The following is a 26,784-nucleotide window of genomic DNA, read 5'->3' on the forward strand; positions in this document are numbered from 1 at the left end:
GCTGTGTCCTTGAAGGGCAGCCCCTGACTGTTCTGCCACCGGGCCAGGTGTCCTTTCTGGAACCTGCCATTTCTGTGAAACGTTTGCCTGTCCCTGGAACAGGCCGACCTTCGACGTGGCCTGCCAGCCTGGTCTGCAGACTTGCTCTGAGACGGGTTGGTGCTGCAGCTCTCCTAGGGCGGGAGTGGGAGGCAGTTCTAGCTTGGGGTATAAGGGCCCGCAGAGGGTCAACACTTCCCTTGGAGGAGAGAGAATAAAGTCTGAGAGGAAGTCTAGGAGCAGGAAGGCCTCCTTACAACTTGTCGTCTGGAACGGGGGTTCAGGGACAACCAGTGAGCATCGCCATGAGTTAAAGATCACAGAACTGAAGTAGAGAGTACACTTTCTCACTTTCTATTCACACCAACTCACATGACCACCTGACAGCCCAGCAGACCTTATCCTTGCTAAAAACAGCCTCCCGGGACATCCGCCACTGAAAGGTGCCTATGAATAGCAACAAACCTCGCTGGTTTTGGACAGTGGCCCTGCCATTTCAAAGGGGCCTGCCTGGGCTCCTCCTGGCCATCACGTACCCGGCTTCTGCAGCCACATCAACGTCACCAGCTCACTCCTCTCTCTCCCTTCTCAGGAGAGTCGGCCAGGCTCAGAGAGTTGCTGGACAGCGGGTACTGGACAAGAATTGTGGTCCCCTGAGTGGGCCAGTGTCCTCTTAAACTTGACCCACAACAAAAGTACTTTTGCTCAGCCTTTGCATGAGATGCGGATTGCAGCTGGGGGGAAAACAGGGGAGGGTTTCCTGGGAGCCTGGAAGAGTCGTGGTGTGAGGACATATGTGTGTGCATCTGCTCTCTGCTTAGGATTCCAGCATTTCGCCTGTGTTCATTGCAGCCCAGCTCACCCACGCACCTGCTCTCACTAACACAGGCTTACACTGAGCAGAAAGGTTTTTATTTTTTCAAAGTAATTCCATTTTGTGTGATACTCTCAGGTATTTTCTAGACTTTTCTGTTGTTCCATTAAAGCAATCTGACTGGAGCCAGCCACAATGACATCATGAGCCTCCGGAATCTTAGACCCAATTGGCATACTGGGTCTGATGACAGTCCCAGAGCCCCAGTGGCCTCCTCTGGTACCACAGACATGCCGCTGCAGAGTTGTGGGACTGAAGAGCTGTGGGATGGGGCAGCGGGAGAGTGGAAGCTTAGTTCTCCTCAGAATAGCTCCTGTGCACACACGTTTGTTTCAAAGTCAGTTTGTTTCAAAGACCTGACACAGCCTGGCTCCCAGCTTCAGAAACCACATGGATGTGGGGAGAGTGGCTATGAGATTTTTAAAGCATGGCAGTTACAATAAAAAATAAGTTCTCCTTAATTTTTTGATAATCAACATTTAGAGCTCCCTCTGTTCCCCTTACCACCACAGCTTATATTTTTCAGTCTAAATTTATACTTTAGTGAGTTGTTAGGTCAGGGGTTGGGGTCTTGCTGAGAAAATAACTTTCTGTTCCTGTCTGCACTTGTGACAAAGAAGCTTTAGCAGGGACAGGAAACCTCTGCAAGTGACTCACAGCAGTCATTACAAGTCTCTGACAATTCACCTCACACAACCCGTCATAGCCTTTCCCTGTCCCTTTCTTGACAAAGCCAGTTCTTTCAAGCTAGTGTTAGTGTGGGTGTGGGCTTCCTCACGGGGAAAAGGACAGAAGGGAATGTGCAACTTCTGTGTCACTTGGTTAGAAGGAATTCTGCCCTGGCCTTGCTTCCTTTGCTGTTCCTCAATCTTTCTGGCACATGAGTAAAGCGGGACCCAGAGCATTGCCTTGTGAGGTGGCCAAGCAGAAAGAGGTGTGTGGACATTAGCCTGGCTAACTGTCCTTGCGTCCCATCCCTGGAGCCTGGGAGGGCCTCTCTCTACAGCTTGTCCTCACGCTCATCAGCTGTACCCTGACTCTGCTCTGGATGCTGGAACAACTTTTCTGAAGTGTTTTCACACATTAACCCAGGTAAGTACCACAGATGGGTTCTCCATGCCTGGCAGCAATCAGACATGGGCTGGGGATGTGATTGGAATAGATTTAAGAACTAGAAATGGACTGGAATAAGTCCATTTATATCTTTTTAGAGGACCCTGTCCTCCAATTCAGTAATTCAGACTGTAAAATGGAGTTAGTTTTTCCAGGTGTTCTTTGAACCTGAGCTGCAGAAGTAAAATAATATGTAAAGGAGCCAACTGGTGTGAAGGACAGTGTCAAAATGGGAAAGGAGATAAATGAAGAAACCATGAGACTTTTAAGTACTGAAGAAAGGCGGAGTTTAATTTGCATCTTGGCATAACCTACGCCTCACTTGGCAAGGCCACAGCACAAATCTCTCCTTAGAGTGACAAATGACAGCAAATGTGCAAAGTGACCAGACACAAACAGTGTGCTTTTCTGACTTACATGTTTGTACACACAAACACGCACAGACATACAAAAAAGAAGTACATTTCATTCCTTTGCAAAAGAGAGCTGAGAATGGTACTCAGTTACCTCACAATTGTACAGCACTTTAAAGTTTACATTCTGACCCCTTTGGTCCTCAGGACAGCCCAATGAGGTAGACATCACAGGAATTATGACTAATCCCATTTTGCAGATGAGGAAGGTGAGCCTGGGAGTGTCAACACTGGACAGTGCAGAGCTGGGCTGAAGTTGAGGTCTGCTCCAATGCGCTTACATACCAGCCTTCTGGTTAAATGAAATGGGTTGTGAGGAGACAGTGGGTCAGTGCTGTGAAGCAGGGTGATTAATTTCCTCGGGCAGATTGCGTCAAGAGCAGTCAGTCCTGACCGTAATGCCATGCCGCGAGCGCCCGAGATGGAAACTTTGCTAGATAATTCATTTGTCTGCATCTACAACAAAAGGCCCCTCTCTGCTCTATTCTGCCCCACTCTAAGATACCACTGGCCTCCAGAAGGATGCCAGTTACATCCCACTGACAGAGGCTTGCTTCTAGGAATCACATAGTGGTGCCCATAAAAAGTCACTAAACTTACACTCTTATTTCACACAGAAATGAAAATAAATTTGTGGACATTAGCCTGGCTAAAAATAGTATATTATTATCTTTTATGCCACCTCAACCATAGCAAAAATGATAACTTTTGTAGGCTGGATTTAAAAAAGAAACATATTTAAAACAAGAGACAGTTTCATGGGGAATAACATCAAAGTTGAAAAGAACATCTAGTAAAATCTGCTTTTTAACGTGAACACCTACAGTTTTAGGAACGATCGCCTTAATGCATTACTCTTCAGGGACGATGCAATCTGTGACAGCCCTCAGTTTTGCCTCGCCTCCCATGAGAGAAAGAGGGGAAGGCCCATCATCACATTAAATGGCCCCCACTGGATTTTTCTCTTCCACGTGATCCATGACTTTCACTGTTTATATCAGTACTTTGAGATGCACTGACCAACGGACAGCAAAGGAGTCTTTGTGTTAGAGTCATTCTAAGACATTGTCACAGCTGTTTAAAATCCCCTCTTTAAATTGTTGAAGAAAAGTGGCAGCATTATACTTCACGCCTGAAACTGTCATGCAGTACAGTGGCTTCATTTGGTAAGAGATTTGTTTCTGTAGTAAGAGCAGCTGCCTTAGATAGGCGTCCCGCAAGGCCTCTAGGCCATTCCACCAACAGGAAAAGATTTCCTCTGAGAGCGCGGAACTGAGCTGATATCCTGTTAGTTTGGTAGCACACGTATTCACTACTTGACTTTAGGAGCTCTCTCCCAGGTGCATACAAAAGCATCTCATAAAGTAGGGGGGTGCATGCATTGTACCCCACAAACACATACAAAGCTTTAAAGGACAGGAAATTTTAACAATCAGAAGAGAAACCACAAATTGTTCTGGTGAAATTTAAGTGTGACCAAGTTGAGGTGTTTTATTTTAAATGTGCAGTCCTGCCTTGGCTGACCCATGCAAGATCCTCGGCTCTTTAGTGCTAACCAGCTGAAGAAAATCTGTGAGCAAAGTAATGGCAGTGGCCACAATGGCCACTGGGTAGGAAAAGCAGCATTTCAACAGTCAAGGAGCATTAGGAATTCCTCTTATTTTTCTTTAATAAGAATGGCTTCAGTGGCCTCTGAAAAGTAACACTGGTGAAATAGGAGCCCAAACTCCCAAGCCAAGTGCACACAGAGCCGTCCTCTGAGGGGCAGGCGTGGGGTGGGAGGAGGCAGAGGAGGCACTCCTTCTCCAGTGGTGCTTTGTGTGGAACCAGTATGCTGTGGCCCTCTCAAGAAAGCTACTCTTTACTGTATCTCTGTAAGATCTTGTGGTGTGGGTGTGACCGACACGTTCTTTCAAACGTTCTGAACACTGAGAAGTCAATCATAGGTATGCACAGTTAGGATCCCGCAGCTCATGCTTCCATCATGCAGCACAATGCATCAGTCTCATATTTGAAACTGGAGAGAACAAGCAAGCAACTCAGGAAACAAATAAGTAGAAAGGAGAAAGCATCTATAGGTGGCCCTTAGTGCTATGCCACTGGCGAATATGAAAAGAGCTTCGGAGTGGGATTCACATAATACAAACGTTTTACCTAGTGTGTGCATGTTTATGCAGTTCTGCACAGGGAAGACCCTTACTTTACAGGAAATGTCTCCTTCTCTAGTCCTATGGTCCATTACCAATGCTATTTCTTCTACTGGGCCTTTGGAGCCAGTGGGATGTTTTCAGCTCTACCACATAATGAAAATGCAAGGGAAGAGGGAAAATAACTAGACAAATCAATCTTCACTGTCAGCATGAATAAGCATCATGCCTCTAAGAGAAAATAGAAAAGGTAGAAAAGGCTCAGGTAATGAGGATCCCTCACTGCCATTTCTTCCTTCCTTTAAAGCAGTGGTCTCCCTGAGAATAGGAGAGGGGGTAACCACGGAGCCCTGTTCCTTTAACCACAGACCATCCTGGGAAGAGTGAGGTCACTTCTCCAGGCTTGGGGCACAGGGAAAACCCCTGCATTTGGTTTTCTCCTATAAGAGCAGAAATGGTCAGGGCCATTTCTCACACACTGAGTATTCTTACTCAGAATGATCTCAGAACCATTTTTAAACAAAGATGGTTGAGACAGGAGAGAGGACCACCTTCCAAGAGTGCACAGAAATGTGGGCTTTCAAAAGAAAACCCCCATAAATGTTTGCTTTTAAAGTACAGCCAATGCTCACAATGAACCCAATTAAGTTTGTGAACATCAGAAAAGGTTTCTAGGGTACGTTAGGGGGAAGAAAACAAGTAAAACCAGGTACAAAGATGACTTTTAGGCTTGTTTTTTGCTTAGTGAATGGTATGTCTCTCCATAGCACTTGGTGGCCTTATTATCACATTCCACAGTTTTGTTGGTTAACTGACATGGCCATGCACCTCACTGTGATCCCCACAGCTGCCTCTCCAAGGGGCAGCTTCCTGGGACCACCAGTGTCTCAGTGAAACCCCCCACTCAAGCCTGTGGGACACTGCTTACTTGTAATTAAGGAAATGCTACCCACAAATCCGCTTATTTCCTAACCTTTTATTTCCTGACCCCTTGCCGGAAGGCTAGACAGGCTGTTTTCAGGGCACACCACTCCGCCCATGCACATGGAATGCACTGAGAACCATGCTCATGCTACATATCAAAACTGCATGTGTGTCAGGCTTAGAAAGCAAGCTTCAGCCTGGCCATGATGTTTGGCATTAAGGGAATGTAATAGAAGCAGTTAAGTCCTGGAAGATTGGTACAGGTGTGCCCAGGCTAGCAGAGTGCCAAAGAAACATGACAGTCTTCTCAGTTAGGCCTTGTCCCCGAGTTCTAACAGAACACGGGACAGGAGAAGTTCCCTTCACGCCACTCCATTCCAGCTGTCACCAGCATCTCCTACATTGCATCCCTATGCAAATTATGTCATCAGCTTCCCTAAGCCTCAAATTTTACACCTTCCCACCCAAGGCTGGAACATCTGTCTCTGACCCATGCCACTGGGCTTCACCCTGGTTGGAGACAGAACTGCAGTCTGGATCCATCTTTGGTGGTGAAAGGAGACAGGTGTTGCCCCTCTGGGTCCCCCCTGTGCCAAGTGTGACCCACTTTCCAGGAAATTCTTCTGGTCTCAGGGACAAGGTCAGATCTTCAAGCAGGGAGTCGAGGTTCGATTTTGAGTGATAGCTCATAGAGTGTATCTTCATCTATGATAAGGGCTTTGTCAAGCAGGTACTGTATGACCTGAGTGAGAGAGAGAGAGAGGAGAGAGAGCGCTCAGGTGATGCTTTTCTCAGAGGATCAACTGTATATTTTCTGAATTCATCTGACACAACTCAACATTTTCCACTTAGGATTTCTGTAAAACAGAAACTAATGAAGATGTTGCTATAAAGCTGTCCTCTCCCAACCTCTCAGCCTAGTCAGCACCTCTGAGGGCTGTTGTCAGATGTGATCCAGATGTGTTGCTGTGTATTTTCTTTATTACACATACTTACAGTATTAATTTTCACCTTGTTGTGATAAATCATATCACCCACTGATGTTTACTTTCTTCTCTATAACACAGGCACACGGAGCTCTCACGGCTTACAGCCTTGAGAGAACAGCCTAGCCTGCCTTGAATGACCACACACTGATACATGTAGAGGTGGTGTCAGTAATTTACCACCACGTGGCCAGGGTAAAATCCCTGTCAGCTTGCTTCTTGTGTTCATGTGTGCATGTTATGATGGACAGATACCAGGAATAAGGAAAAGAAATGGCACTAGAAATGAAGATGTAAGGGTGTGGGTATTTCCATGAAAACATCCCTTCCTATTGAAGTGTAGTGTTTATAACCCATGTGAGTATAGTTCTGACAAGTACATAACCTCACTATTCTAGGCTGATTTCTGTTGCTACGACCAAAGGCAACTTTGGGAGGAAAGGGTTTGTTTCACCTTACACTGTATATATAGTCCATCACTGAAAGAAACCAAGGTAGATACTCAAGGAAGAGACTAAAGCAAGCTACTGTTTTCTTGTTTATTTTTGTTTTTGTTTTTAGAAAACTGTGTTTAGAATGTAGAATGGATTTTGTGATCTGGAGAGGATTAAATGGGATGGAAGTACTGGACAGAAGCAAGAGAGGTAGATCCCAAGAGCCACACGTTTGACAATGAGTACAAGATTATGAGTTGATCCTCTCAGCTTCCTTTTTCTTAGTCAGACTTGCTGATCCTTTCTAGTTTAGTTCAGCTAGTCAGTAAGTCTGCTTCTGGTGCTGCTGCTCAGCTGTGTGGTTTCACAGTCCACTAGTCTCTGTGCCTCTTTGAGCAGGTTCTCCTGGCATATAGTGTTACCTTTGGCTGCTGGTCTATGCGGTAAGCAGTCTGCTGGAACTGACGTATCTCTCGAATAATGTGTGATATCTAACAGAAAACAAAACAAGAGCAATTCAGAAGCATCCTTCTACATCGTAGCACATTCTCCCAGCACAACATCCCTGAGTCCTGTCCTCCATGAGGGTAGGAGGAGCCTAGACTATATCTTCAAGGAGCCAAGGGAAAAGCAAGCAAGAAGAGCCTAAACTCATAATCATCGGGTTTGGGGGGGGGGCCCTAGGTGCTTCTTCTTGTGGGTTTCTAGCCTCTAGCTTGGGTTCAGAAAATGGATGGCTAGCAAGAGGATGCCTGCATCTGTCTACTGGTCAGGGTAAGGGAACCATCTTTGGAGCTTTATTCCCAACAGCCTAGACCTAGACTGTTGGCAGAAGGGACTGCCAAACATCTCTTCAGCTAGCTGACAGATGGTGTCTCCTCTTGTCTACCTTATGATGTAGAAGCTCACACAACCTTATTCCCTAGCTTCTTCTCACTAAGCTGGCCAATGCAGGGCAATCACAAAATGGCCACCTACCATTCGCATTTTGGAGAAATTGACGAGGCCTTCTTCAGTGAAGTTCGGTGTCCCTTCTTCAATGAAAGCCAGGTCTGTCAAGTACATCCCAAGGTAGGGGACAGCTGGGGGGTTACAGCTGCAAGAGGAGGAAGAGGGGTGCTTATTCCCACACACACACACAGTTAGAATGTGCACCACATGAAACATACTTCCTGTTCAGCTAGTGTGGAAATGCTTTACAAGACTTGGACTTAACATCCATCATAGCTACACACTGAAGTGATGAAAGGAGACACCCATTTGGGCAAACTGGGTCTATTTAGTTTTTCTGGTGAGGCCTGAGGTTAAGGACATGGCTTCTGGTGTGGAGGGAATCCCAGCTTGACCAGTTGCTCAGGGATTCTGAGCAGAGTATGCTCTTGTCTCTACTTTTCTCACCTGTTATAGAGACAGAAAAGCTAGTCTATTGTTGTAAGGCTTAGGAGAGGTGTGTGGAGCACCTAACATACAGTGTATAAGCATTTAGCAAGTACTTGCTATGCCATCACTGCTGTTTCTGATGTAGTAGCAATGTATACATGACTATCACTCATCTTACACTAGTGGGTCATAAGACTAAGCCCCTCCCAGAGTAAGCCGAGTTCATGTGTTAAACCATAAGAAAACCACTTGGAAGCAAATAAAGTCATTACTCCTCTCCCTCCCAGTGTGTGTGTGTGTGTGTGTGTGTGTGTGTGTATGTGTGTGTGTGTGTGTGTGTGTGTGTGTGTGCGCGCGCGCATAACAGAATGATCTAGGTATAAAAGACCAAAAATTAATAACAGTAATCAACTACTTCTGGAATATTTAGATTAAATGCAGTAGATTATTGTGTCTAGATCCACAACATTCTCACTATTTGCACAGAATCTCAAGCGAAAAGCAAACATCCCAAACACTGTAACGATGGAGCTCTTCCTATCTCTTCTTTCCAGCAATGAAGGGAATCGGTCACTGTACGCATGCCATAGGTGTTCATATTTTTCACTTGTGTATCATTATGATTCAGATAGACATACTTTTTAAGGGTTTCTCTAAGGTTTTTAAATCTTCCTTCAGATGAGACTGTCTTCTGAAGCTTTTCCATCAGAGCTTTTGTCTAAAAAGAAAAAAAAAATATCTTAGTTTGTCAAGGCAACACTAGAATTTGACAGGGGTGAGTTGCAGCACCTTGTTCCCTTCCTCAGGGGCAGGTGCTGGTGCCACTAATGTTGAAGACTGAAAGGAGCACACAGGCTTGCATATGTCCAGGCTTCTGCCACAGGGTGAGGAAAAATGTAAAGAAGAAAATATAGTAAAGAAGACTTAGGAACTTATGTGCAAGTTGAATGAGTAAATTAAAAGGGAGTTGTCCTAAAAGGGACTCCAGGACCAATCTCATTCTTTATTGAAGTGCTGGGCATCTGACTTGCAACCTTGCGAATGCTGGATTCCACCTCTGAGCTACAGGCCCTACCCAAGGTAAGTCTTTTCACTATGGATCTCCAAACCGCAGAAGCACTTATTCAGCTGCTTGGAATTAGACTAAACAATATCCTCCACTCCACGTTCTCTCTTTAGTCGTCATGCTCATCCATTTGCTAGGCAAGTTACTTCTATGCTTTATGAAGACCTAACATTGCTGTGGTCTGGAGTTTCGTCCATAGGCATGACAGAATGGGAGTGTGGCTGGGGGTAAGATGAGGACTTCCTCCTGGTGGGCACACACAGGCACCTAGGTGGGACCTGATGCTCCAGGGCCAGCTGTAAGAAGCACTTCATATGCCTAGCTTGAAGATCACGTGACCGTGTCTTGGGCTAGCTAGGAGCTACACAGCTTCCCATCAGTTTCAAGAACAATCCAAAATGCGGCCATCCCATCCAAATTTCTGTGGTCTCAGAGCGGCCTTTTTGTTGATCTGGAACTGAGGTCTAAGGAAGCTTCAGGCATGCAATTTTTTTTTAAACAAAGGAGTAGGTAGGATGGAATCTCTGAGGGCCTAGAGAACTTTAAAGAAACTTCTCTTGAGAGAAGGTGTCGGAGAGGTAAGTGGAGATAGAAGACATGATGAGTTCATCTGAGAGGCAACAGGCCTGAAGCCTCAAAGAAATGTCAGCAGAATACATTTATGCTTGTTTGGCCTGGCCCTGAGAGGCAGGCATTATGGGATACCCGTCTCCAGTTCCCATGGGCACATCAAGGTGCATAGCAAAGTGTGACAAAAGGTACAGAGTACATGGCACAGGTCTCCCAACCCGCATTAAAGCAGGAAAGTGAAGCCTGCGAGACTCCTCCAAGACCCTTTGTGAGGACCAATGTAGTAACTGAGTAAAGAATTCACACGCCACAGGGTCTCCAAGGGCAGGATAGTATGTGGTAGAGGTGAGACACCCCCAGGCTCAGAACATTAGAGGAGCCAATGGGAGCGGACAAGACAGGCCTAACCCAGTTCCCTTGCAATAGGCATGGACTGTGCTCCTAGGCAGGCTGGACAAACCATGTGCAAGCCAGGAGCAAACAATTCACAACAGCCTACACCTGATGACCAACCAGTGAAGGACTAGGGCCAGAGGTGGAGACAACCTTCTAGATGCCCCGAGAAAGTCTTCCAGTATTGGGGGTGGTCTGGTGCTATGGGTTCTAATGCTGAAACTGGCCCCCAAGATCTGGTTGCAGTCGAAAGGAGGTACACAGGTCTGTGTTGTGTAAAGTTTCCTCTACCTACTTCAGTTAATTGGTTAATGAAGTTGCTGAAGCCTATGACTGGGCAGAAGAGAGGGAGGTGGAGCTTAGGGACCTGGGCTTGGGTTAAAAGGGGGACCATGAGGCAGAGAGAGAGGAGGAGTTTGCCACTGGATGGGGTGAAGTAGGAGCACCAAGGGAAGTGTGTCCTGAGAACATTGTGATGGTGTAGAAGCTGCCCCAGAGTCATCAAATTGGCAAATTTCAAGCATTTATGTAGGTTTTATGGGTAGTAGGATTAGAATAGCTCAGAACCTGACTAGCATAGTGTCTACAGCTTAATAATAAATCATAGTCTCTCTATGTCAACCATTGGGGAACTTGCTGGCTTAAAAAACTGCCATTGTATTAATTTCCTGCATGCATTGTTATTATTAATCATTTTACATTCTAGACAACCTTCTAGAAGCCCTCTCCAAAATTCACCAATACCCAAGGAAAAGGCTAGAAAAGAGGAGAACAGTATGATTTCTTAAGCTAAATCTAATGGAAGGAAAACAGAAGTCATATATCCGCATGTCTAAGTCGCCAGGCCAAAAGGTTAAAGCTGCTCCCAGAATGATGGAGAAAATGTTGAACATTCAGGTCCCTGGGGACAAAGGCCTTGGAGGAGAGGGGAGGAGGAGAGAAACCCAACGGGCAGTTCCAGAAGAACTCAGAAGACAAGTTATGACTGACAGCACGTTGTTTGAGCTTGTCCTAAATGTTTTAATGAGTGTTTTGGAGACACACAGGAGGGAAATTAATTATGTGGTAAGAGCAGGGTAATTACCCATTGGCACCTTCCTTTGGCAACTCTACTGCTCACTTCAGCTAATGATCTCCTAATTAGCAGTACTCACCACGGCTTGCTCTCCCCCCCCTCAGTACTCACCATGGCTTGCTCTCCCCCCTCTCAGTACTCACCACGGCTTGCTCTCCCCCCTCTCAGTACTCACCACGGCTTGCTCTCCCCCCCTCTCAGCGGGAAGGTGTGTCGCACACGATGCTCACCTGCTTGGACACCTTGGCCCAGGTTTTCTTTAGCCTGTAGATGGCACTCCTGTTTAAGGCTGAGGTGATCTCCAGAACGCCATTGTAGTTGTGTAGACACCGGCAAATGTCCGCTACCGCTACCCACTTCTCAATGGCATTGGCACGGGAGCTGACATCAGCATAATTCATTATCTGGGAGGCCACCAGGTTACTCATCTAAGAAAATCAAACACACCACAGCAGAGAAATGCATTCCGCAAATAGCTTAATGGCCTGTGAGCATGTAAGGAAAGAAGGCTAGTAAGTGGTATGAAACCCTTTGTCCACATTTTAGAGACCAGCTTCCAAAGAGGCTGGAATCTCTTTGTTGTAATGACAACAGCAGCAAACCACCCACACCTGCTCATCCTGAGAACGAAGGCTTTTTGGAATCCAGCTTGTTGGAGGAATACTGTATCTTTTTAAATCAGTAGTTATAACAATGGAGTCCTTGTCAAGAAAGGGAATGAAATGGAATGACCTACCTACTGAGGAAAGGACCTTGAAGACCAGGGTGTCACTCTTTGAGAAAACAAATTCCTTTACCCCCAACTGTGTGCAGATAACACATTCTGGGAAAACTCAGTTATCACAGAGAAAGAAAAACCATGAGTCCCCATTATTCTGAATTCTCAGTTGCCCAGCTCTCAAACCAGAAAATCAGTGTAGAAAAAGCAAGCACACTTTCTTCTTGTAAAATTTCACTGCCAAAAGCCAACCAAACTCCAAGGACTATAATTCTCCTAACCAATGCCAGCTGAAGCAGTGCAATTTTTGCAACATGGAAGAGGATGGAATATAACCATTATAAAAGGGGTGCAGAGCATATGTGATCTTGTGTTCACACAATAAATCTGGTGGGCACCCCAACTCTTTGAAGATACATAGGCATTTACAGTGCCTTTGAGTGTAATGTAGAAAGTCATTAAAACTAGGACTAATCATTTGTTCAGCTTTAATGTGGAGATATGCACAGAATCCAGTTTGTTGCCAAGAGGTGTTTTTGTTGATAAGGATGTTATTTCCAACAATTATTCAGAAAGTGGACTAGGACACATTTGTCTTAGGTGCTATGAACAGAGGCTTAAAGAAATCCATGTCACTGACTGGTACAACTGGGATGTTGACTGTGTCCCATCGACTATGAGTTCAATGGTCTGGTCCCTAGGGTGGCACTACTGGAAGGCGCTATGTTGGTCTTTATAGCAAAAAGGCATGTGTTGAAGGCGACTGTGGCAGCTATGACCCTTCTCCACTCTTTTGCTTCCCATCTGTGACCTGAGCAGTCTTCTCTGCCAATAAACCTTTTCTTTTCATAAGTTCATCATCTTCGGTGTTTCATTATAGTAACAGAAAGCTGACTAATGCACTGGCCTTAAGGTGTTCTGAGTCCAGCTATGTGGGATGAGAAGCCAAGAGAAATACACAAACAAGTAAAGAGCATACAGTGAAACGCAAAGTTAGGTCTGCTCCATGGCTGGGGAGTTGGCTCTGTGGATAAGGCGCTTGCCCTGAGAGTGTGACAGTGTGCACCTGTGACTCTAATGTTAGCGGAGGGAGACAGGAGCTCGCTGGCCAGCCAGTCTATCCAACTCACTGCCTTGGCCCATGCTGCATGAAGTGTCACGGCGGGGCTGCTCCGGAGTGTTAATCTAATTATGGCACTCCCCAACCAAAATCGCCCTGCGGTTTCCCCTCATCTTTACGACACAGCCCCAGCTGTTTAGCTGTTCAGCTACTCAGTGGAGCATCTACAGGCCCTGTTTCCTCATCTGACTCTCAGGTCCTCTGCTCTGCTGTGACCTCCCATCTTTGCACCTTTGCTCTTCTGCTGTGATAGCGGTGAGGAGCAGACAGGAAGGAAGCACAGTGACTTCTAGATTCCATGCCTGGATGAAGGCATGGTAATGCTACCACCTGCACAAGAAGCTATGGAATCAGGCTCAGCAGCGCTGCTGGGTCTGCCCCTGGCTTAGAGCGCAAGGCCGTGGCTGTCCTAGGATGGGCGATGTGTGGTCTGGAGCCTGGGGCTGAGTCTTCAGTTGGAGTGCTGTCCATGCAACACGTATGAGAAAAGCCCTGGTAAGGCAGCACACCCCTCACTTTATAGCAGCGCGTACCCTGAGTGGGCCGTGCGTACTGTTCGGGTGCCCTGGTTTACATGACCTGCTCACTTACCAGTGGAGCTCCTTTGTTCACACAAACACCATCACTGTTCTTCATACTCTGCCGTACTGAAACTAGGAAGGAAGCTCCCCTCTGTCTGGACAGCCCCAACACCTCCTCCACAGCTGTTACTTATTCTCTTACAAGACAAAGTCCGCTACAGCAGAACCAGTGAAGAGCCTTTGTGGGTTGCAATATAGTTATCCTCTATTGTATGGCTAATATCCATTTACAAGTGAGTACATACCATATGTGTCTTTCTGGGTCTGGGTTACCTCAATCAGGACGATCTTTACTAGATCCCACCATTTGCCTGCAAATTTCATGATTTCCTTGTTTTTAATTGCTGAGTAGTATTCCATTGTGTAAATGTACCACAATTTCTGTATCCATTCCTCCATTGAGGGACATCTGGGTTGTTTCTAGGTTCTGGCTATTATGAATAAAGCTGCTATGAACATAGTTGAGCAAATGTCCTTGTTGTATGGTGGAGCATCTTTCAGGTATATGCCCAGGAGTGGCATAGCTGCTAAATAAGGAGGACCCTAAGGCAGATGCTTAATTTTCATTCAGAAGGGCAAATAGAATAGACACTGGAAGCAGTTAAAAAGAGGGAACAGGATAGGAGTAGCCAAATTCTGGCAGAGCACAGGGAGTCTTATGGAAGATTGGTAGGATAGAAGGACCAGGAGGGGACAGGAGCTCCACAAGGAGACCAACAAAGCTAACAAATCTGGGCCCAAGGGGGCCTGCAGAGACTGATGCACCAACCAAGGACCATGCATGGAGAAGACCTAGACCCCCTGCTCAGACATAGCTGATAGGCAACTCAGTCTCCACGTGGGTTCCCTAGTAAGGGGACCAGGGGCTGTCTCTGACATGGACTCTGTTACCTGCTCTTTGATCACTCCCCCATGGTTGGGTGACCTTGCCAGGCCACAGAGGAAGAGGATGCAGGCAGTCCTGAGGAGACTTGATAGGCTGGGGTCGGATGGTGGGGGAGGAGGGCTTCCCCTTTCTGTGGTCTAGAAGAGGGGGGTTGGGGGACAAAGGGAGGGAGGGTGGGACCAGGAGGAGATGAGGGAGGCGGCTACAATATGGATATAAGGTGAATAAATTATAAAAAATAAAAAATTGAGAAATTGAAAAAAACAAAAACAAACAAACAGACAAACAAACAAAAAACAATGCCTCATCCTACGGCTGGAGACTGGCGGTGAGCTTATGCTACAGGAGTCCCTTCCAAGGTTCGCCTCTAACTTGGGCAGTCACACTGATGCAATCTTATTGCCACCACGAGGGGTCAGTATACATGCTACTCATTTAGTTAATCTGTGTGTGAGTCTGCAGTGATTGTGATAGCAGCAATAACATTCTTACACACGAATGAGCGCTCACCAGTCTAGGGACTATCAAAACGGGACCTCTTATTTCTGGAGATTATCACATCCCTTTGAGAATGTGAGGAGGTTTGAGCTTGTCCTGATTACTCAATTAGCTCTGTTTAACAGTAGTTACGGTGCTGACCTGTGGGTTTTGTGCATGCCTAGGCAAGTGCTCCTCCACTGAGCTACACCCACAGTCCCAGAGTTGCTTGGTTCTGGAGGAGCCTAAAACCCACAGCACTCACCCTCTGCACACACACCCACGCTATAGTCCGTTACTCACTTCATTGAAGTGCTGGCTGGTTTTCATGATGTAAGGTGTCCTTTCATTTTTGTCCAGCTTCATCCAGCCCTGCCCAAGAAACTCTCTGAAAGTTCAAAGCAATACACAAAGCTAGTGAAGTTTGTAAAAAGTGGTGGCTAGCCCCTGCAGATTAGACAGGTGTATTTAAGTTAGCCTTCACAGAGTATCATTTGTCCCGTTTTTACTGGGATTTTTTAAGGGATTGCAGCTTAAGTCTGGCATTCCACCATTTAATGCCAAAATGAAAAAGATCTTTCAGTCTCCATGTTTGGAATTTTGTCTCAATAAAGGCTTCTCTAAAGTTAGAAAATGCCACCAACATAAGGGAAACTAAGTAAACACTAACCCAACAGCCGGAGGCTACTTCCTCTGGGTTAATTTTTCTAACCGTATCTGCTCAGATTCCAAAGGATCTATTGTGACCAAAAGTGTTCATTAGAACAGAATTCTTCCTTCCACTCTGCTCTGATTTTCTCTGAAGAATCTTTTTCTCAGGATCCCAGGGCTAAGGAATGGAGCCTGGTCAGGGGATGGTCCCATGGCCTCTCTGTGCAGTCACTTTATTCATGAACAGGTCACTGGACCCCCGTGCTCATGGGGCAGTTAGAGACAGTGTGTGGGAGTTATTCTCTGTGGACATTTAGAAAGCAATGTGAAATGAAACCATTCTAACACATCCCTAATATTTGTTGTCCCTTGATGCTGTTGGTACTGCTCCTGGCTCCTCTTCTGCAGGTACACATAGAAATGTAGACACAGTTCACAGCTGGAAATAACTGATAGCGGTTGCGGGCATCTCCAGGGCAGGGGAAGAAATGGGAGTCCCAGGAAGGGCCCACAGCAGGGGCCACAACAACTTCTCTCCTGGCTCTCTATCCTCTTGTAGAGACAAGGGTCCACTTTCAAACTCTGGGGAGTGGGGAGTGAGAAAGCGAGGCAGCAGTGGTAGAAGGGACCAGGTTCTTCCTGATCTAAGTCTTCAGCCACTGGCTTCATTTGAATGGCCAATGAGTCAGATTCCTATCTCAACACTGCTCCCATGTTCATGGGTAGGCCTACAAATGCTGGGAAGCCAAGAAGAAGAAGACAAACGGAATAAAGGAACAGTCTACATGAGTGTTCCTGGGCTCTTGCCCTCATGGTTTCATGACTCTGCAGCAGGTCTGCCTCTCCCATCTGCCCTTACTTACCCCTCCATCACCAGGGACGTCCTATGTGATAAGGACCCATTTCTGTGTTTTGACCAGGCCCTCCGTTACCTTCAGTGTGGTTACTGGTTCGTGGCCAATGTGTACTAATAGCTGCCATTTGTCTAAACAAAGATTCAAGTCAGTGTGACCACTGGAGGTTTAAGGAACCTCCCCTTTGTACATGGGGAAAATGAAGCAGAGGAACAGCAGGCCCAGAGCCATGAAGCTCAGCTCCACGTACTAACTTACCGAGGCGGGTGGAGACCTGTAGTGGACACTATGGCATTAACCCTGGCTCACTTCTTCTCAGAGTGAAGCTTAAACCCCTCCAAACTATTTGGGTACCCATGGAAAGACAAACTTTCTGGACTTCAATCAAACCTACTAAATTCGGAATTTCACAGGAAAGTTATATCCGAGAATGCATTTTCTACATGAGTCCCATGTGGCTTTAAACATACTCAGTGTTAAGAACAACCACTGTAGCTCTGCTGAGGTTTCTGGAATTTGGAGATAGAAAAGTATAGAAAAATTCACATTCTTTGACAACCTTATTACATATAGAAGAAACACACACCAAGACCATCTCAAGGGCCTCCAAAGTCAGCATGCCAATATGAACTGAGACCAGGAGAGATTCATGCATGCCAAAGAGCCTTGAGGTGGAGACTCACACAGCTGAACATGGGTGAGCACATTGCACACCTGTCTGCCTTAGAGATAACACAGCTTCTAGCCCAACTACTTCCTGCTAGGGGACAGGGCACTCACTCATAGGGGATGCTTCTGAAAACAATGTGGTCCAGGAGAGTGATCTGCTCCGCCAGCTCCATGGCTGACAACGTCTCAAAGCACTCCGCCTTTGGACAGTCTGTCTGCAAGAGATGATAAAGGAGTAAAACACAGTGCATCCGTGGAGTGTAAAGAGTCTTCACTAGAGTCTATCTCTGAATGAAAAAGCAGCAAACTCAAAACTATGAAAGCCGATGTTAACATCACCCACCAGCTGTCGGAGCCTGTACTGAGTGAGGCTCTCCTCCAGCTTCTTAGGAAGACACGTGATTAACCATGGAGTTGGTTACATGAGTTTGCTCATTTCAAGGATACTGTGGCTGAACTTACCATTTGAATTATATCCTCTAATTTTAGGTGGATGTCATCTTGATCATCTTGTGAAAGAGCCCTATAAGGAAATATATAATATATGCTCCATGACTAAAAGAAAATGGCTATGCCAGGAAGCTACGACACGAGTTTCTGCTTTCCCTGGTTGGGAAGTGAGAGGGTTCAGGTGTCTGAAGCTGTGAGGTACAATGGACTACTGTGCAGGCAAAACAGAAAACCACCCATGTCGTGCATGACCAATGATTTAGAAGGAAGAGCCAACTATTTAGATGCAATCCAAGGTTGTAATAAAACAACCTCTGTCACAGTGAGCCTGAGGGTGCCTGGGGTGCTGCTCCTGTCAAGGGCAGGCCTCTAGAATCTCTGTAGTTGTGTTCTCTCTGTAAGCTGTAGCCATAGGCCAGCACCCACCCATGTTCTTCTAGCCCCTTACCACACCTGCTCCTCTACCCCCGCTCCATGTTCCCAGTAGAAGCTGAGTAGAGAGTAAGTGCGCCTCCTCCCAGCTTGTGGGAAAAGCTTGTAAGAGCATAGAGCAGGAGCAGGCAGGTAGCCATCTTGCTTTTTGGGTGTGAAAATCAAACCCAGTGCTATGCAGCTTTCAAAAGGTTGTCTTTTAGCCTTGAATGGATGATACCAGAGTTAATTAAAACCCAAGGTGCCATTTTCAAAGAAAGAAGATATTTTAGAGTCTATAGAAATTCTGAGTCCAAGATTATTAAAGTGAGTGGAAATTCCATTTTTGTGCCTTGCTATTGAAGCCAACCATTCTAGGTTTTCAAAAATGAAGCTGTAAGCACACACTGAGCGTTAAACTATTTCATCATTTCCAAGGCGTGCAGCTTGTCCCACCAGGGAGCTAAGGTTGGCTTCCCCCCCCCCCCATTGCTGGGGCAGGATTAGAATCATAGAAATCATTAATGACCCTGGCCAGAGAAGCAGGTAGGCTACCTTCACCTGCCTTCTTCCTTCCAAACCCAGTCCCACAGTCCTGCTCCCAGCTCTGTAGTAGACCACCTGCTGCAACCTCCCTCCTCCTCTGCCTCTATCTCCAGCAGATCACACAGACCTTCCCCTCCAACCTCCCACCTCACTCATCTTGTTATCCCAACTTCCCAATCCAGCAGGCATTCCCTGGGATCGCACCAGCCAAGCCTGCTGAGAAACAGGTAGGCCAGAAAAGCAGGTAGGTGCTTTGGACCCCCACTTTCCCTCCTCTCCTTCATGTCCAGTTCCCCAGTCTCTGTAGCAGACAGTAGTCTGTCCTCACTCTTTGCCACCATTCCTGGAAGACTAAGCAGATCCTGGTGGAACACTATGCTTCTGTCAATCTTGTGGACCCCCTCAGGCTCTCCACCTAGCCCGTCCCATTCCTAAGTATCAGCTCCAAAACCTACAATCACATTTTGCTTAGAAAATCCATTTGTCACATCTCTTAGAATCCCCACAGATTCCCTACCAGAAAACACACAGCCACCACACTCCGCTAAGGACCAGAGCAGGCAACAGAAACCAAGGAACAAAACACTTACCCACCACAGACAAGTTCATATTTCAGAACCCAAATTTCCCATCTTCCCAAACCCAGGTGCCCAGATGACAGAGTAAAAACATAACCAACAACAGCCAGGACAATATGTCTCCACTAGAGCCCAGCACCCCCCATAGTAAGCCATGAGTACTGCTACACAGATGAAACACAAAACAAAGATATTAAAATAGCCTTTATGACTGTGATAGAGGTCCTAGAGAGGAACTGAATAAACCCCTTAAGGAAAGCTATGAAAATACAAACCATGGAGGGAAAGGAGTAAAACAGCCTAAGACCTGAAAATAGAAATAAAATCAATAATGAAAACCCAAACTGAGGGAAATCTGGAAGTGAAAAATATAGGACCTCAAACAGGAGCCTCGGAGGCAAGCCTCACCAACAAAATATAAGAGATGGAAAAGACACTGAAGACTAATAGAAGAAATGGAAACTTTTCAAAGAAAATGTTAAATCTAAAATTATCTTGGCAAAACCATTCAGAAAATCTCAGACATTATGAAAAGGCCAAAGTCTAAGAATAGCAGGAATAGAGGAAGGTGAAAAACTCAGGTCAAAGGCACAGAAAATATTTTCAACAAAATCATAGAAGGAAACTTCCCTAAAGAAGGAGATGCCTATCAAGGTACAAGAAGCACACAAAACAACAAATGACTGGACAAGAAAAAAGTTCCCCTCGGCACATATTAAGCAAAACACTCAACATACTGAGCAAAGAAAGAATATCTACAAGAGAAAATAATTAAGTAAAATATTAAGTAGACCTAATAAAGTAACAGCTGACTTCTCATAGAGACTCTAAAAGTCTGAAGGTTCTGGGCAGATGTTCTATAGATGCTAGAGTCCACAGTTGTCAGCCCAGACCACTGTACCCAGAAAACCTTTCAATCACCATGGGTGGAGAAATAAAGACATTCCATGGTAAAAGCCAACTTTAAGCAGTATTTATCTACAAATCCAGCCCTACAGAATGCACTAGGGCAGTGATTGTCAGCCTATGGATCACAACCCTTTTGGAGGTCAAACAACCTTTTACAGGAGTCCCATATCAGATATCCTTCATATCAACTATTTACATTATAATTTATAACAGTAGCAAAATTACAGTTCTGATGTAACAAGAATAATTTTACAGTTGGGGGACATCTCGACATGAAGAACTGTATTAGAGTCACAAAATAAGGAAGGTTAAGAACCACTGCCCCAGAAGGAAAACTTAGATTAACCACACTAAGAAACCATAAGAAATAAATAATATCAGACGAGCAAATCAAAAGAGGGGACACACACACACACACACTACAACCACAACAAAATACAAGGTATCAAAAAACACTATGCTTTGATATATCTTAATATCAATCATCTCAATTCCCAATAAAAGACACAGAACAAACAAAACAAACAAACAAACAAAACACAGGGATAGACATCACCTAAGGGTAAAAAAGTAGAAAAAGATATTCTAAGCAAATGGACCCAAAAGCAAGCCAAATCAGTTGTTTTAATAGCTGGAAAAACATACAAATCAGAAGAAATAGGAAGGAACATTGCATACCCATCAAAGGAAACATCCAAGAAGACACTGCAATTCTTAACATCTATGCACCAAACAGGTGTGAACCAAAAGTTTGTGAAAGAAATGCCTCTATAGCTTAAATAATGCATTGCCCCTCATACAGTGAGAGTGGAAGATTTCAATACCCTGCCCTCGCTAATAGCTAAGCGGAGAAATGCTGATGTTAACTGACGCCAGCCAAATGCACCTAAAAGACCTTTACATAACATTTCACCCAAACACAAAACAGTACACCTTCTTCTCAGTAGCTCATAGAGCTTTCTCCAGAAGTGACCATATGCTTAGACAAAAAACAAGTGTCAACAGACACAAGAAAACTGAAATAACACCCTGCATCCTTCTATGACCACCAAAGATTAAAACTGGATATCAACAACGGAAACAACAGAAAGTCAGCAAACTTATGGAAACTGAACAACTCGGTATTGAATGAAAAATGTGTCAAGATAGAATCAAGAAAGGGATGAATGACTTTCTAGAATTGAATGAAAATGAACACACCATACCCAGACTTCGGGGACACAATAAAGGCAGTTCTTAACGACAACTTCATAGCATTAAGAAAGTACCAGCATTAAAGAAAATAGAGAGATCTTACACTAGTAACTTAACAGCACATGTGAAAGCTCTAGAACAAAAAGAAATAATACCCCAAAGATGTAGATGACAAGAAAAAAATAAAACTCAGAGCTGAAATCAATAAAACAGAAATAAACAGAAATGCAAACAATCAATAAAATAAAAAGTTGGTTTTTGAGAAAATAAGATTGACAAACCTTTAGTCAAATGAACTAAAATGTAGGGAGAAAATATTTAAATTAACACAATTAGAAACAACAGACTCTGAGGAAATTCAGAGAATCAAAGTTTACAAACCTGTAGTCCACTAAATTGGAAGATCTAAAAGAAATGAGTAATTATCTTTGTGGAGAGCTGAGACTCAGATGCCACCAGATGGCGCTGACATTCTGCCCTCAAAACTGTAAACAACCTCCAGTACGCATGCGCGAATTGCGTAAACATGCTAAGCACGCCAAGCCCGAGTCATCAGACAGGGTAAAGAGTGAGCAGCCAATCAGGGTATTGACACGTCACTTAGGTGCGACCAGGGCTTATATAAACAGCGCCACATCGGGGCTTCCTCTCTCCTCTCCTCCTTTCATCGCTTAACTGTAATAAAGGCTTGTTGCGGAAGGATCCTTGTGTCTGCGTGCGTTTCTGCTGGCGGGACGACCACGTGGCTTCCAACATCTGGTGCCAAAACCCGGGAGCAGGGAGCCTGCCACCGCCCATGCTGCCAAGGAGAGCCCCCATTCGCGGGGAGGGATTCAGAACCGCAACATTGAGGTTTGTCCTGAAAGACATGTTCGATCTTGATTTATCTCGTTTTTCATTTCAGCTAGCAGAAGCCCTTATGGCCTTCCCTGCTGTGATAGCTGCCATAGTCCTCTTTCTTTTGGTTTCGTGCAAACTTGAGGGCAGCCTCGGAAGGAAAGGGATTAGCAAAAGGCTAAGGGCAGGGGAGATGCGAGACGACATGCCAGAACAGGACATGACGAAAGATTAGGGGCTCCAATGGATAGAAATAGAGACGTCTCTAAGAAAAAAGACCCTTCTGTGGATGTTAAAGCCACGGAAGTGAGAGGTAAGGGAAAGAACGCCCTGGGAATAAAAGGTAAAAGGAGAAGAAAAAACCAATAAAAAAGCCTCTTTATCCAATAAGATTAAAATTCCCGCTAAATGCCTGGGTGCAGCCATCTTGGCTTTCATCAGAGGCTTCCACCTGGCTGGCAACTGGGCGCAGCCATCTTGGCTTTGGGAAAAATGGGCGGGACCTTGGGGTATATCAGAGGTTTCCATGTGGCCGGCGCCATCTTTAATTCGGGCAAGGAGGCCCCACCCCACGTGGCCGGCACCATCTTTGATTCAGGCTAGGAGGCCCTGCCTCCCGTGTGCTCTCCACATAATTCATTTAAAGGACTGGTGATTGTTCATTACAAAATGTTTTTATGCTCTTTTAAGGAAAAAATTCTAGCTAATAGGTTTGGTATGGCTAAAATAATTCTTACAGTTTAAAATTGTTCTGTTAAGCAGTTAATTTTAAAGCTTGTTTAATCACTAAAAACTTTTGGTTGTGGGGGATTATAGATGCTCCACAGTGTTTGCTGTATCAGCAGCACCTAGTGGCTGTGCTTGGTGTTGTCAGTCGCAGCCTGCTAATGCTAGCACATGGCCTGCCGCCATGATGGTTCAGCAATAAAAAGCACATAAAGCTGTAGTTTGGCTGCCGTGTTTGTTTAGGGTTTCCAGCTGAGTTCAGTTGCACGTGGCCAGCCGCCATACTGGTCTGGAGATAAAGAGGGTGGAGCTATGAGTTTGCCACCATGTTGTTCAGGTACTGTTCAATTTTAATGCTGTATCCTTTGTTACAAACCCTACAACAATGGGGATTACATATTGCCACTAAAAAGGTCCAAATTTCAAAAGTAGGTTCCTTTCTCGTCCCAGGAACCACTTCTGGATGCACTGTTGGTTTATACAGACGGGTCAAAAACAGGAGTAGGAGCTTATGTGGTTAATAATAAAGTTGTTTCTAAGCAATATAATGAGACCTCGCCTCAAATTGTAAAATGTTTAGTAGTGCTAGAAGTTCTGGAAAAATTTCCAGGTCCTTTAAATATTGTTTCTGATTCTAGTTATGTGGTAAATGCAACCAAAATCTTAGAGGCTGCTGGATTAATTAAAGCATCTAGAAAGCTTGCAAAAATTTTTCAAAGGATTCAGTTTGCCTTAATTACCAGAAGATCCCCTGTTTTTATTACACATATTAGGGCTCATTCCGGTCTACCGGGGCCCATGTCCCATGGAAACAACCTGACAGATCGAGCCACAAAGATGATTACATTTGCCCTCCTTTCAAATTTAGAATTGGCTAAGGAGTTTCATAAAAAATTTCATGTTACAGCTGAGACATTGTGTCATCGATTTGACATAACTAGAAAAGAAGCTAGAGATATTGTTACCCAATGTCAAAATTGTTGTCAGTTCTTACCTATGCCTCATGTTGGGATTAATCCCAGAGGAATCTGCCCACTACAAGTGTGGCAGATGGATGTTACCCACATTTCATTTTTTGGTAAACTTCAATATTTGCATGTTTTCATTGATACTTGCTCTGGAGTCATGTTTGCTTCTCCCCTGACTGGAGAAAAGGCAGCCCATGTTACTCAACATTGCCTAGAGGCATGGAGTGCCTGGAGAAAGCCCAAAATTCTAAAAACTGACAATGGGCCAGCCTATATTTCTCAAAAATTTGGACAGTTTTGTCATCAAATGAAAGTGACCCATCTAACGGGTCTCCCATATAACCCTCAAGGTCAGGGTATTATTGAACATGCTCATCGCACTCTAAAATCCTACTTAATAAAACAAAAAGGGGGAGTCGAGGAGGCTCTGCCCTCAGTGCCACGAGTGACTGTTTCCTTGGCACTCTTTACTCTCAATTTTTAAATTTGGACAGTCAGGGCCATTCGGCGGCTGATCACCACTGCTTAGAGCCTGATAAGCCTAAGGAAATTATCAAATGGAAGGATGTCTTGACTGGTCCGGATCCTATCTTAATAAGATCCAGGGGAGCTGTTTGTGTTTTCCCACAGAAAGAAAACAATCCATTCTGGGTACCGGAGCGCCTCACGCGAAAGCTCGTGACAGCTGAAAATGATCTTTCAACAAATACACCTGCTAGTACTTGAAGAATTAAGGGCGGCGATGGTGACCACTAATTCTACTCGAGTGGATTCATCGCTCACAGATGGCTTATTATCCTGGGTTTCTTCCGCCTTTTCTTACTTTAAGATTGGGTGGGGGTTGGAATGTTTGGTGCAGCATTATGTTGTGGCTTAGTGTTTTTACTCTGGTTGTTCTGAAAACTCAATACCCAACACAAACGTGACTAGGTCGCGATCGCGCAAGCGCTTATGGCCTTGAAACAAGGATCATCTCCCAAAATTTGGTTATCCATGTTAAAAAATTAAAACAGACTGTGACACTCAGTCGATGCACCTCAGGGGTTTTACCCATTGCACTGAGTCGATGAGTGATCCAAGTCACAATGTTGCCTTTGCCTACACGGCTATGGTACCTAGATAGGAGGATGACAGCCCTTGCACTCCCTGGAATTTTATTCCATTGCACGGGAATGGGTGTCACCTCCATTTTTAATCTTCTCCCTTAGCCCCTGCACCCAGAGGACTTGTCTCCATTGCACCTGGTGGGGTAAGGGAATAATCTAAAGCTCTTGATCGCTTACTCCCCAAAGAAGGAGTTCGCTTGATCGAGCTTAGGGCTCTCTTGTGCCACACTTGCAAGGCTTTAAGGCAGTTTTCATTTATTAAAACAAAAGGGGGATGTGGAGAGCTGAGACTCAGATGCCACCAGATGGCGCTGACATTCCGCCCTCAAAACTGTAAACAGCCTCCAGTACGCATGCGCGAATTGCATAAGCACGCTAAGCACGCTGGGCCCGAGTCATCAGGCGGGGTAAAGAGTGAGCAGCCAATCAGGGTATTGACATGTCACTTAGGTGCAACCAGGGCTTATATAAACAGCGCCACATCGGGGCTTCCTCTCTCCTCTCCTCCTTTCATCGCTTAACTGTAATAAAGGCTTGTTGCGGAAGGATCCTTGTGTCTGCGTGCGTTTCTGCTGGCGGGACGACCACGTGGCTTCCAACATATCTTGATACATACCACTTATCAAAATTAAACGGATATCAGATAACCAATTTAACAGACCTATTACTCCTAGTGAACCGGAAGTCATCATTAAAAGCCTCCCAACCAAACAAAGCCTAGGACCAGATGCTTTCAGTGCAGAATCCTACCAGACTTTCAAAGAAAGTTTCTTACAACATACACATATATGAAGGGAATCTAAATGAAATCACCAAATAACGGGGAGACAAAGCTTCAGCTAGCCATCTCTTGTCACCAAATGAAGTGTCAGTACCAGTATTGCGTTTACACCTAATTGAGATGTTGGCAAAGGAGCCCCATGGGAACTGCTGAACAACCCAGGCTGATGTCAAGACTGTAGGTTGCTCTCCACAAACTGACAGCAAGGTCCTGTTGATAGAGACAGCACCTACAGAGCTCACTGAAAATGAAGACGTCAAGCTGGCCTCCATAAAGGCTTTCACCCCTGGATGCTAGCATCTGTGGGACAGGAAGGTACTCTGAAAGCCACCAAAGGAGAGACATAAAACAACCCAGTGACAGAGCCTGCAGTCTTAATGCCCTGACTGCAGTATATGCTAGTGCAACAATGGCACAGGTTTTGTGGGAGTTACCAACCAATATCTGATGGGACCGAGCCCATACCCAACCCATACCCAACCCATACCCATACACAACGAGACAGCTCAGAGACCCAGGGGAAATCAGACGCTACTGTTCTACCAAAAGAATGTAGCAATAAAATGACATCCTGCTGTACTCATATATAAGTGCCTTATTCAACCATCATGAGAGAAGCTTCCTCCTGCAGCAGATGGGAACAAACACAGAGACCCACAGTCAGACATCATGTGGAGTATAGAGACCTTGGAACGCTCAGCCCTAAACCAGATGTCTCAAATCGAATTCCTCCCCTCAGAGCTCGGGGAACTCTGAGCAAGAGGAGGCAGAAAAAGTACAAAAGCCAGAGGGAATGGATGACACTAAGAAAACAAGGCCCTCTAAATCAACCAGATCTATGCACATATGAACCCACGGGGATAAAGGCAGCAGGCTCAGAGCATGAATGGGTCTCTACCAGATGGAGT

General features: G+C 45.2%; 1 protein-coding gene across 6 annotated transcripts in view; it reads right to left on the reverse strand.

The window, feature by feature from the left end:
- Nucleotides 1–2,289: 2,289 nt before the first annotated feature.
- Nucleotides 2,290–26,784, reverse strand: part of Rasgrf2 (Ras protein specific guanine nucleotide releasing factor 2) — a 206,818-nt gene continuing 182,323 nt past the window's right edge. For 3 of the 6 annotated variants that reach the window (XM_060377767.1, XM_060377766.1, XM_060377765.1), the window contains exons 20-28: nucleotides 22,135–22,317; nucleotides 17,833–17,893; nucleotides 17,482–17,585; nucleotides 15,500–15,584; nucleotides 11,645–11,842; nucleotides 8,949–9,028; nucleotides 7,909–8,026; nucleotides 7,353–7,421; nucleotides 2,290–6,252 (exon numbers count right to left, since the gene is read on the reverse strand). In XM_060377767.1, the coding sequence (XP_060233750.1) occupies nucleotides 6,160–6,252; nucleotides 7,353–7,421; nucleotides 7,909–8,026; nucleotides 8,949–9,028; nucleotides 11,645–11,842; nucleotides 15,500–15,584; nucleotides 17,482–17,585; nucleotides 17,833–17,893; nucleotides 22,135–22,317 (991 nt within the window). In that variant the 3' untranslated portion in view covers nucleotides 2,290–6,159. The remainder of the gene's footprint in view (nucleotides 6,253–7,352; nucleotides 7,422–7,908; nucleotides 8,027–8,948; nucleotides 9,029–11,644; nucleotides 11,843–15,499; nucleotides 15,585–17,481; nucleotides 17,586–17,832; nucleotides 17,894–22,134; nucleotides 22,318–26,784) is intronic. The other 3 variants (XM_060377769.1, XM_060377768.1, XM_060377770.1) reach the window with 2 other exon arrangements.

The sequence above is a fragment of the Meriones unguiculatus genome, chromosome 2 (assembly GCF_030254825.1).
Source record: "Meriones unguiculatus strain TT.TT164.6M chromosome 2, Bangor_MerUng_6.1, whole genome shotgun sequence".
Classification (NCBI taxonomy): Eukaryota; Metazoa; Chordata; class Mammalia; order Rodentia; family Muridae; genus Meriones; species Meriones unguiculatus.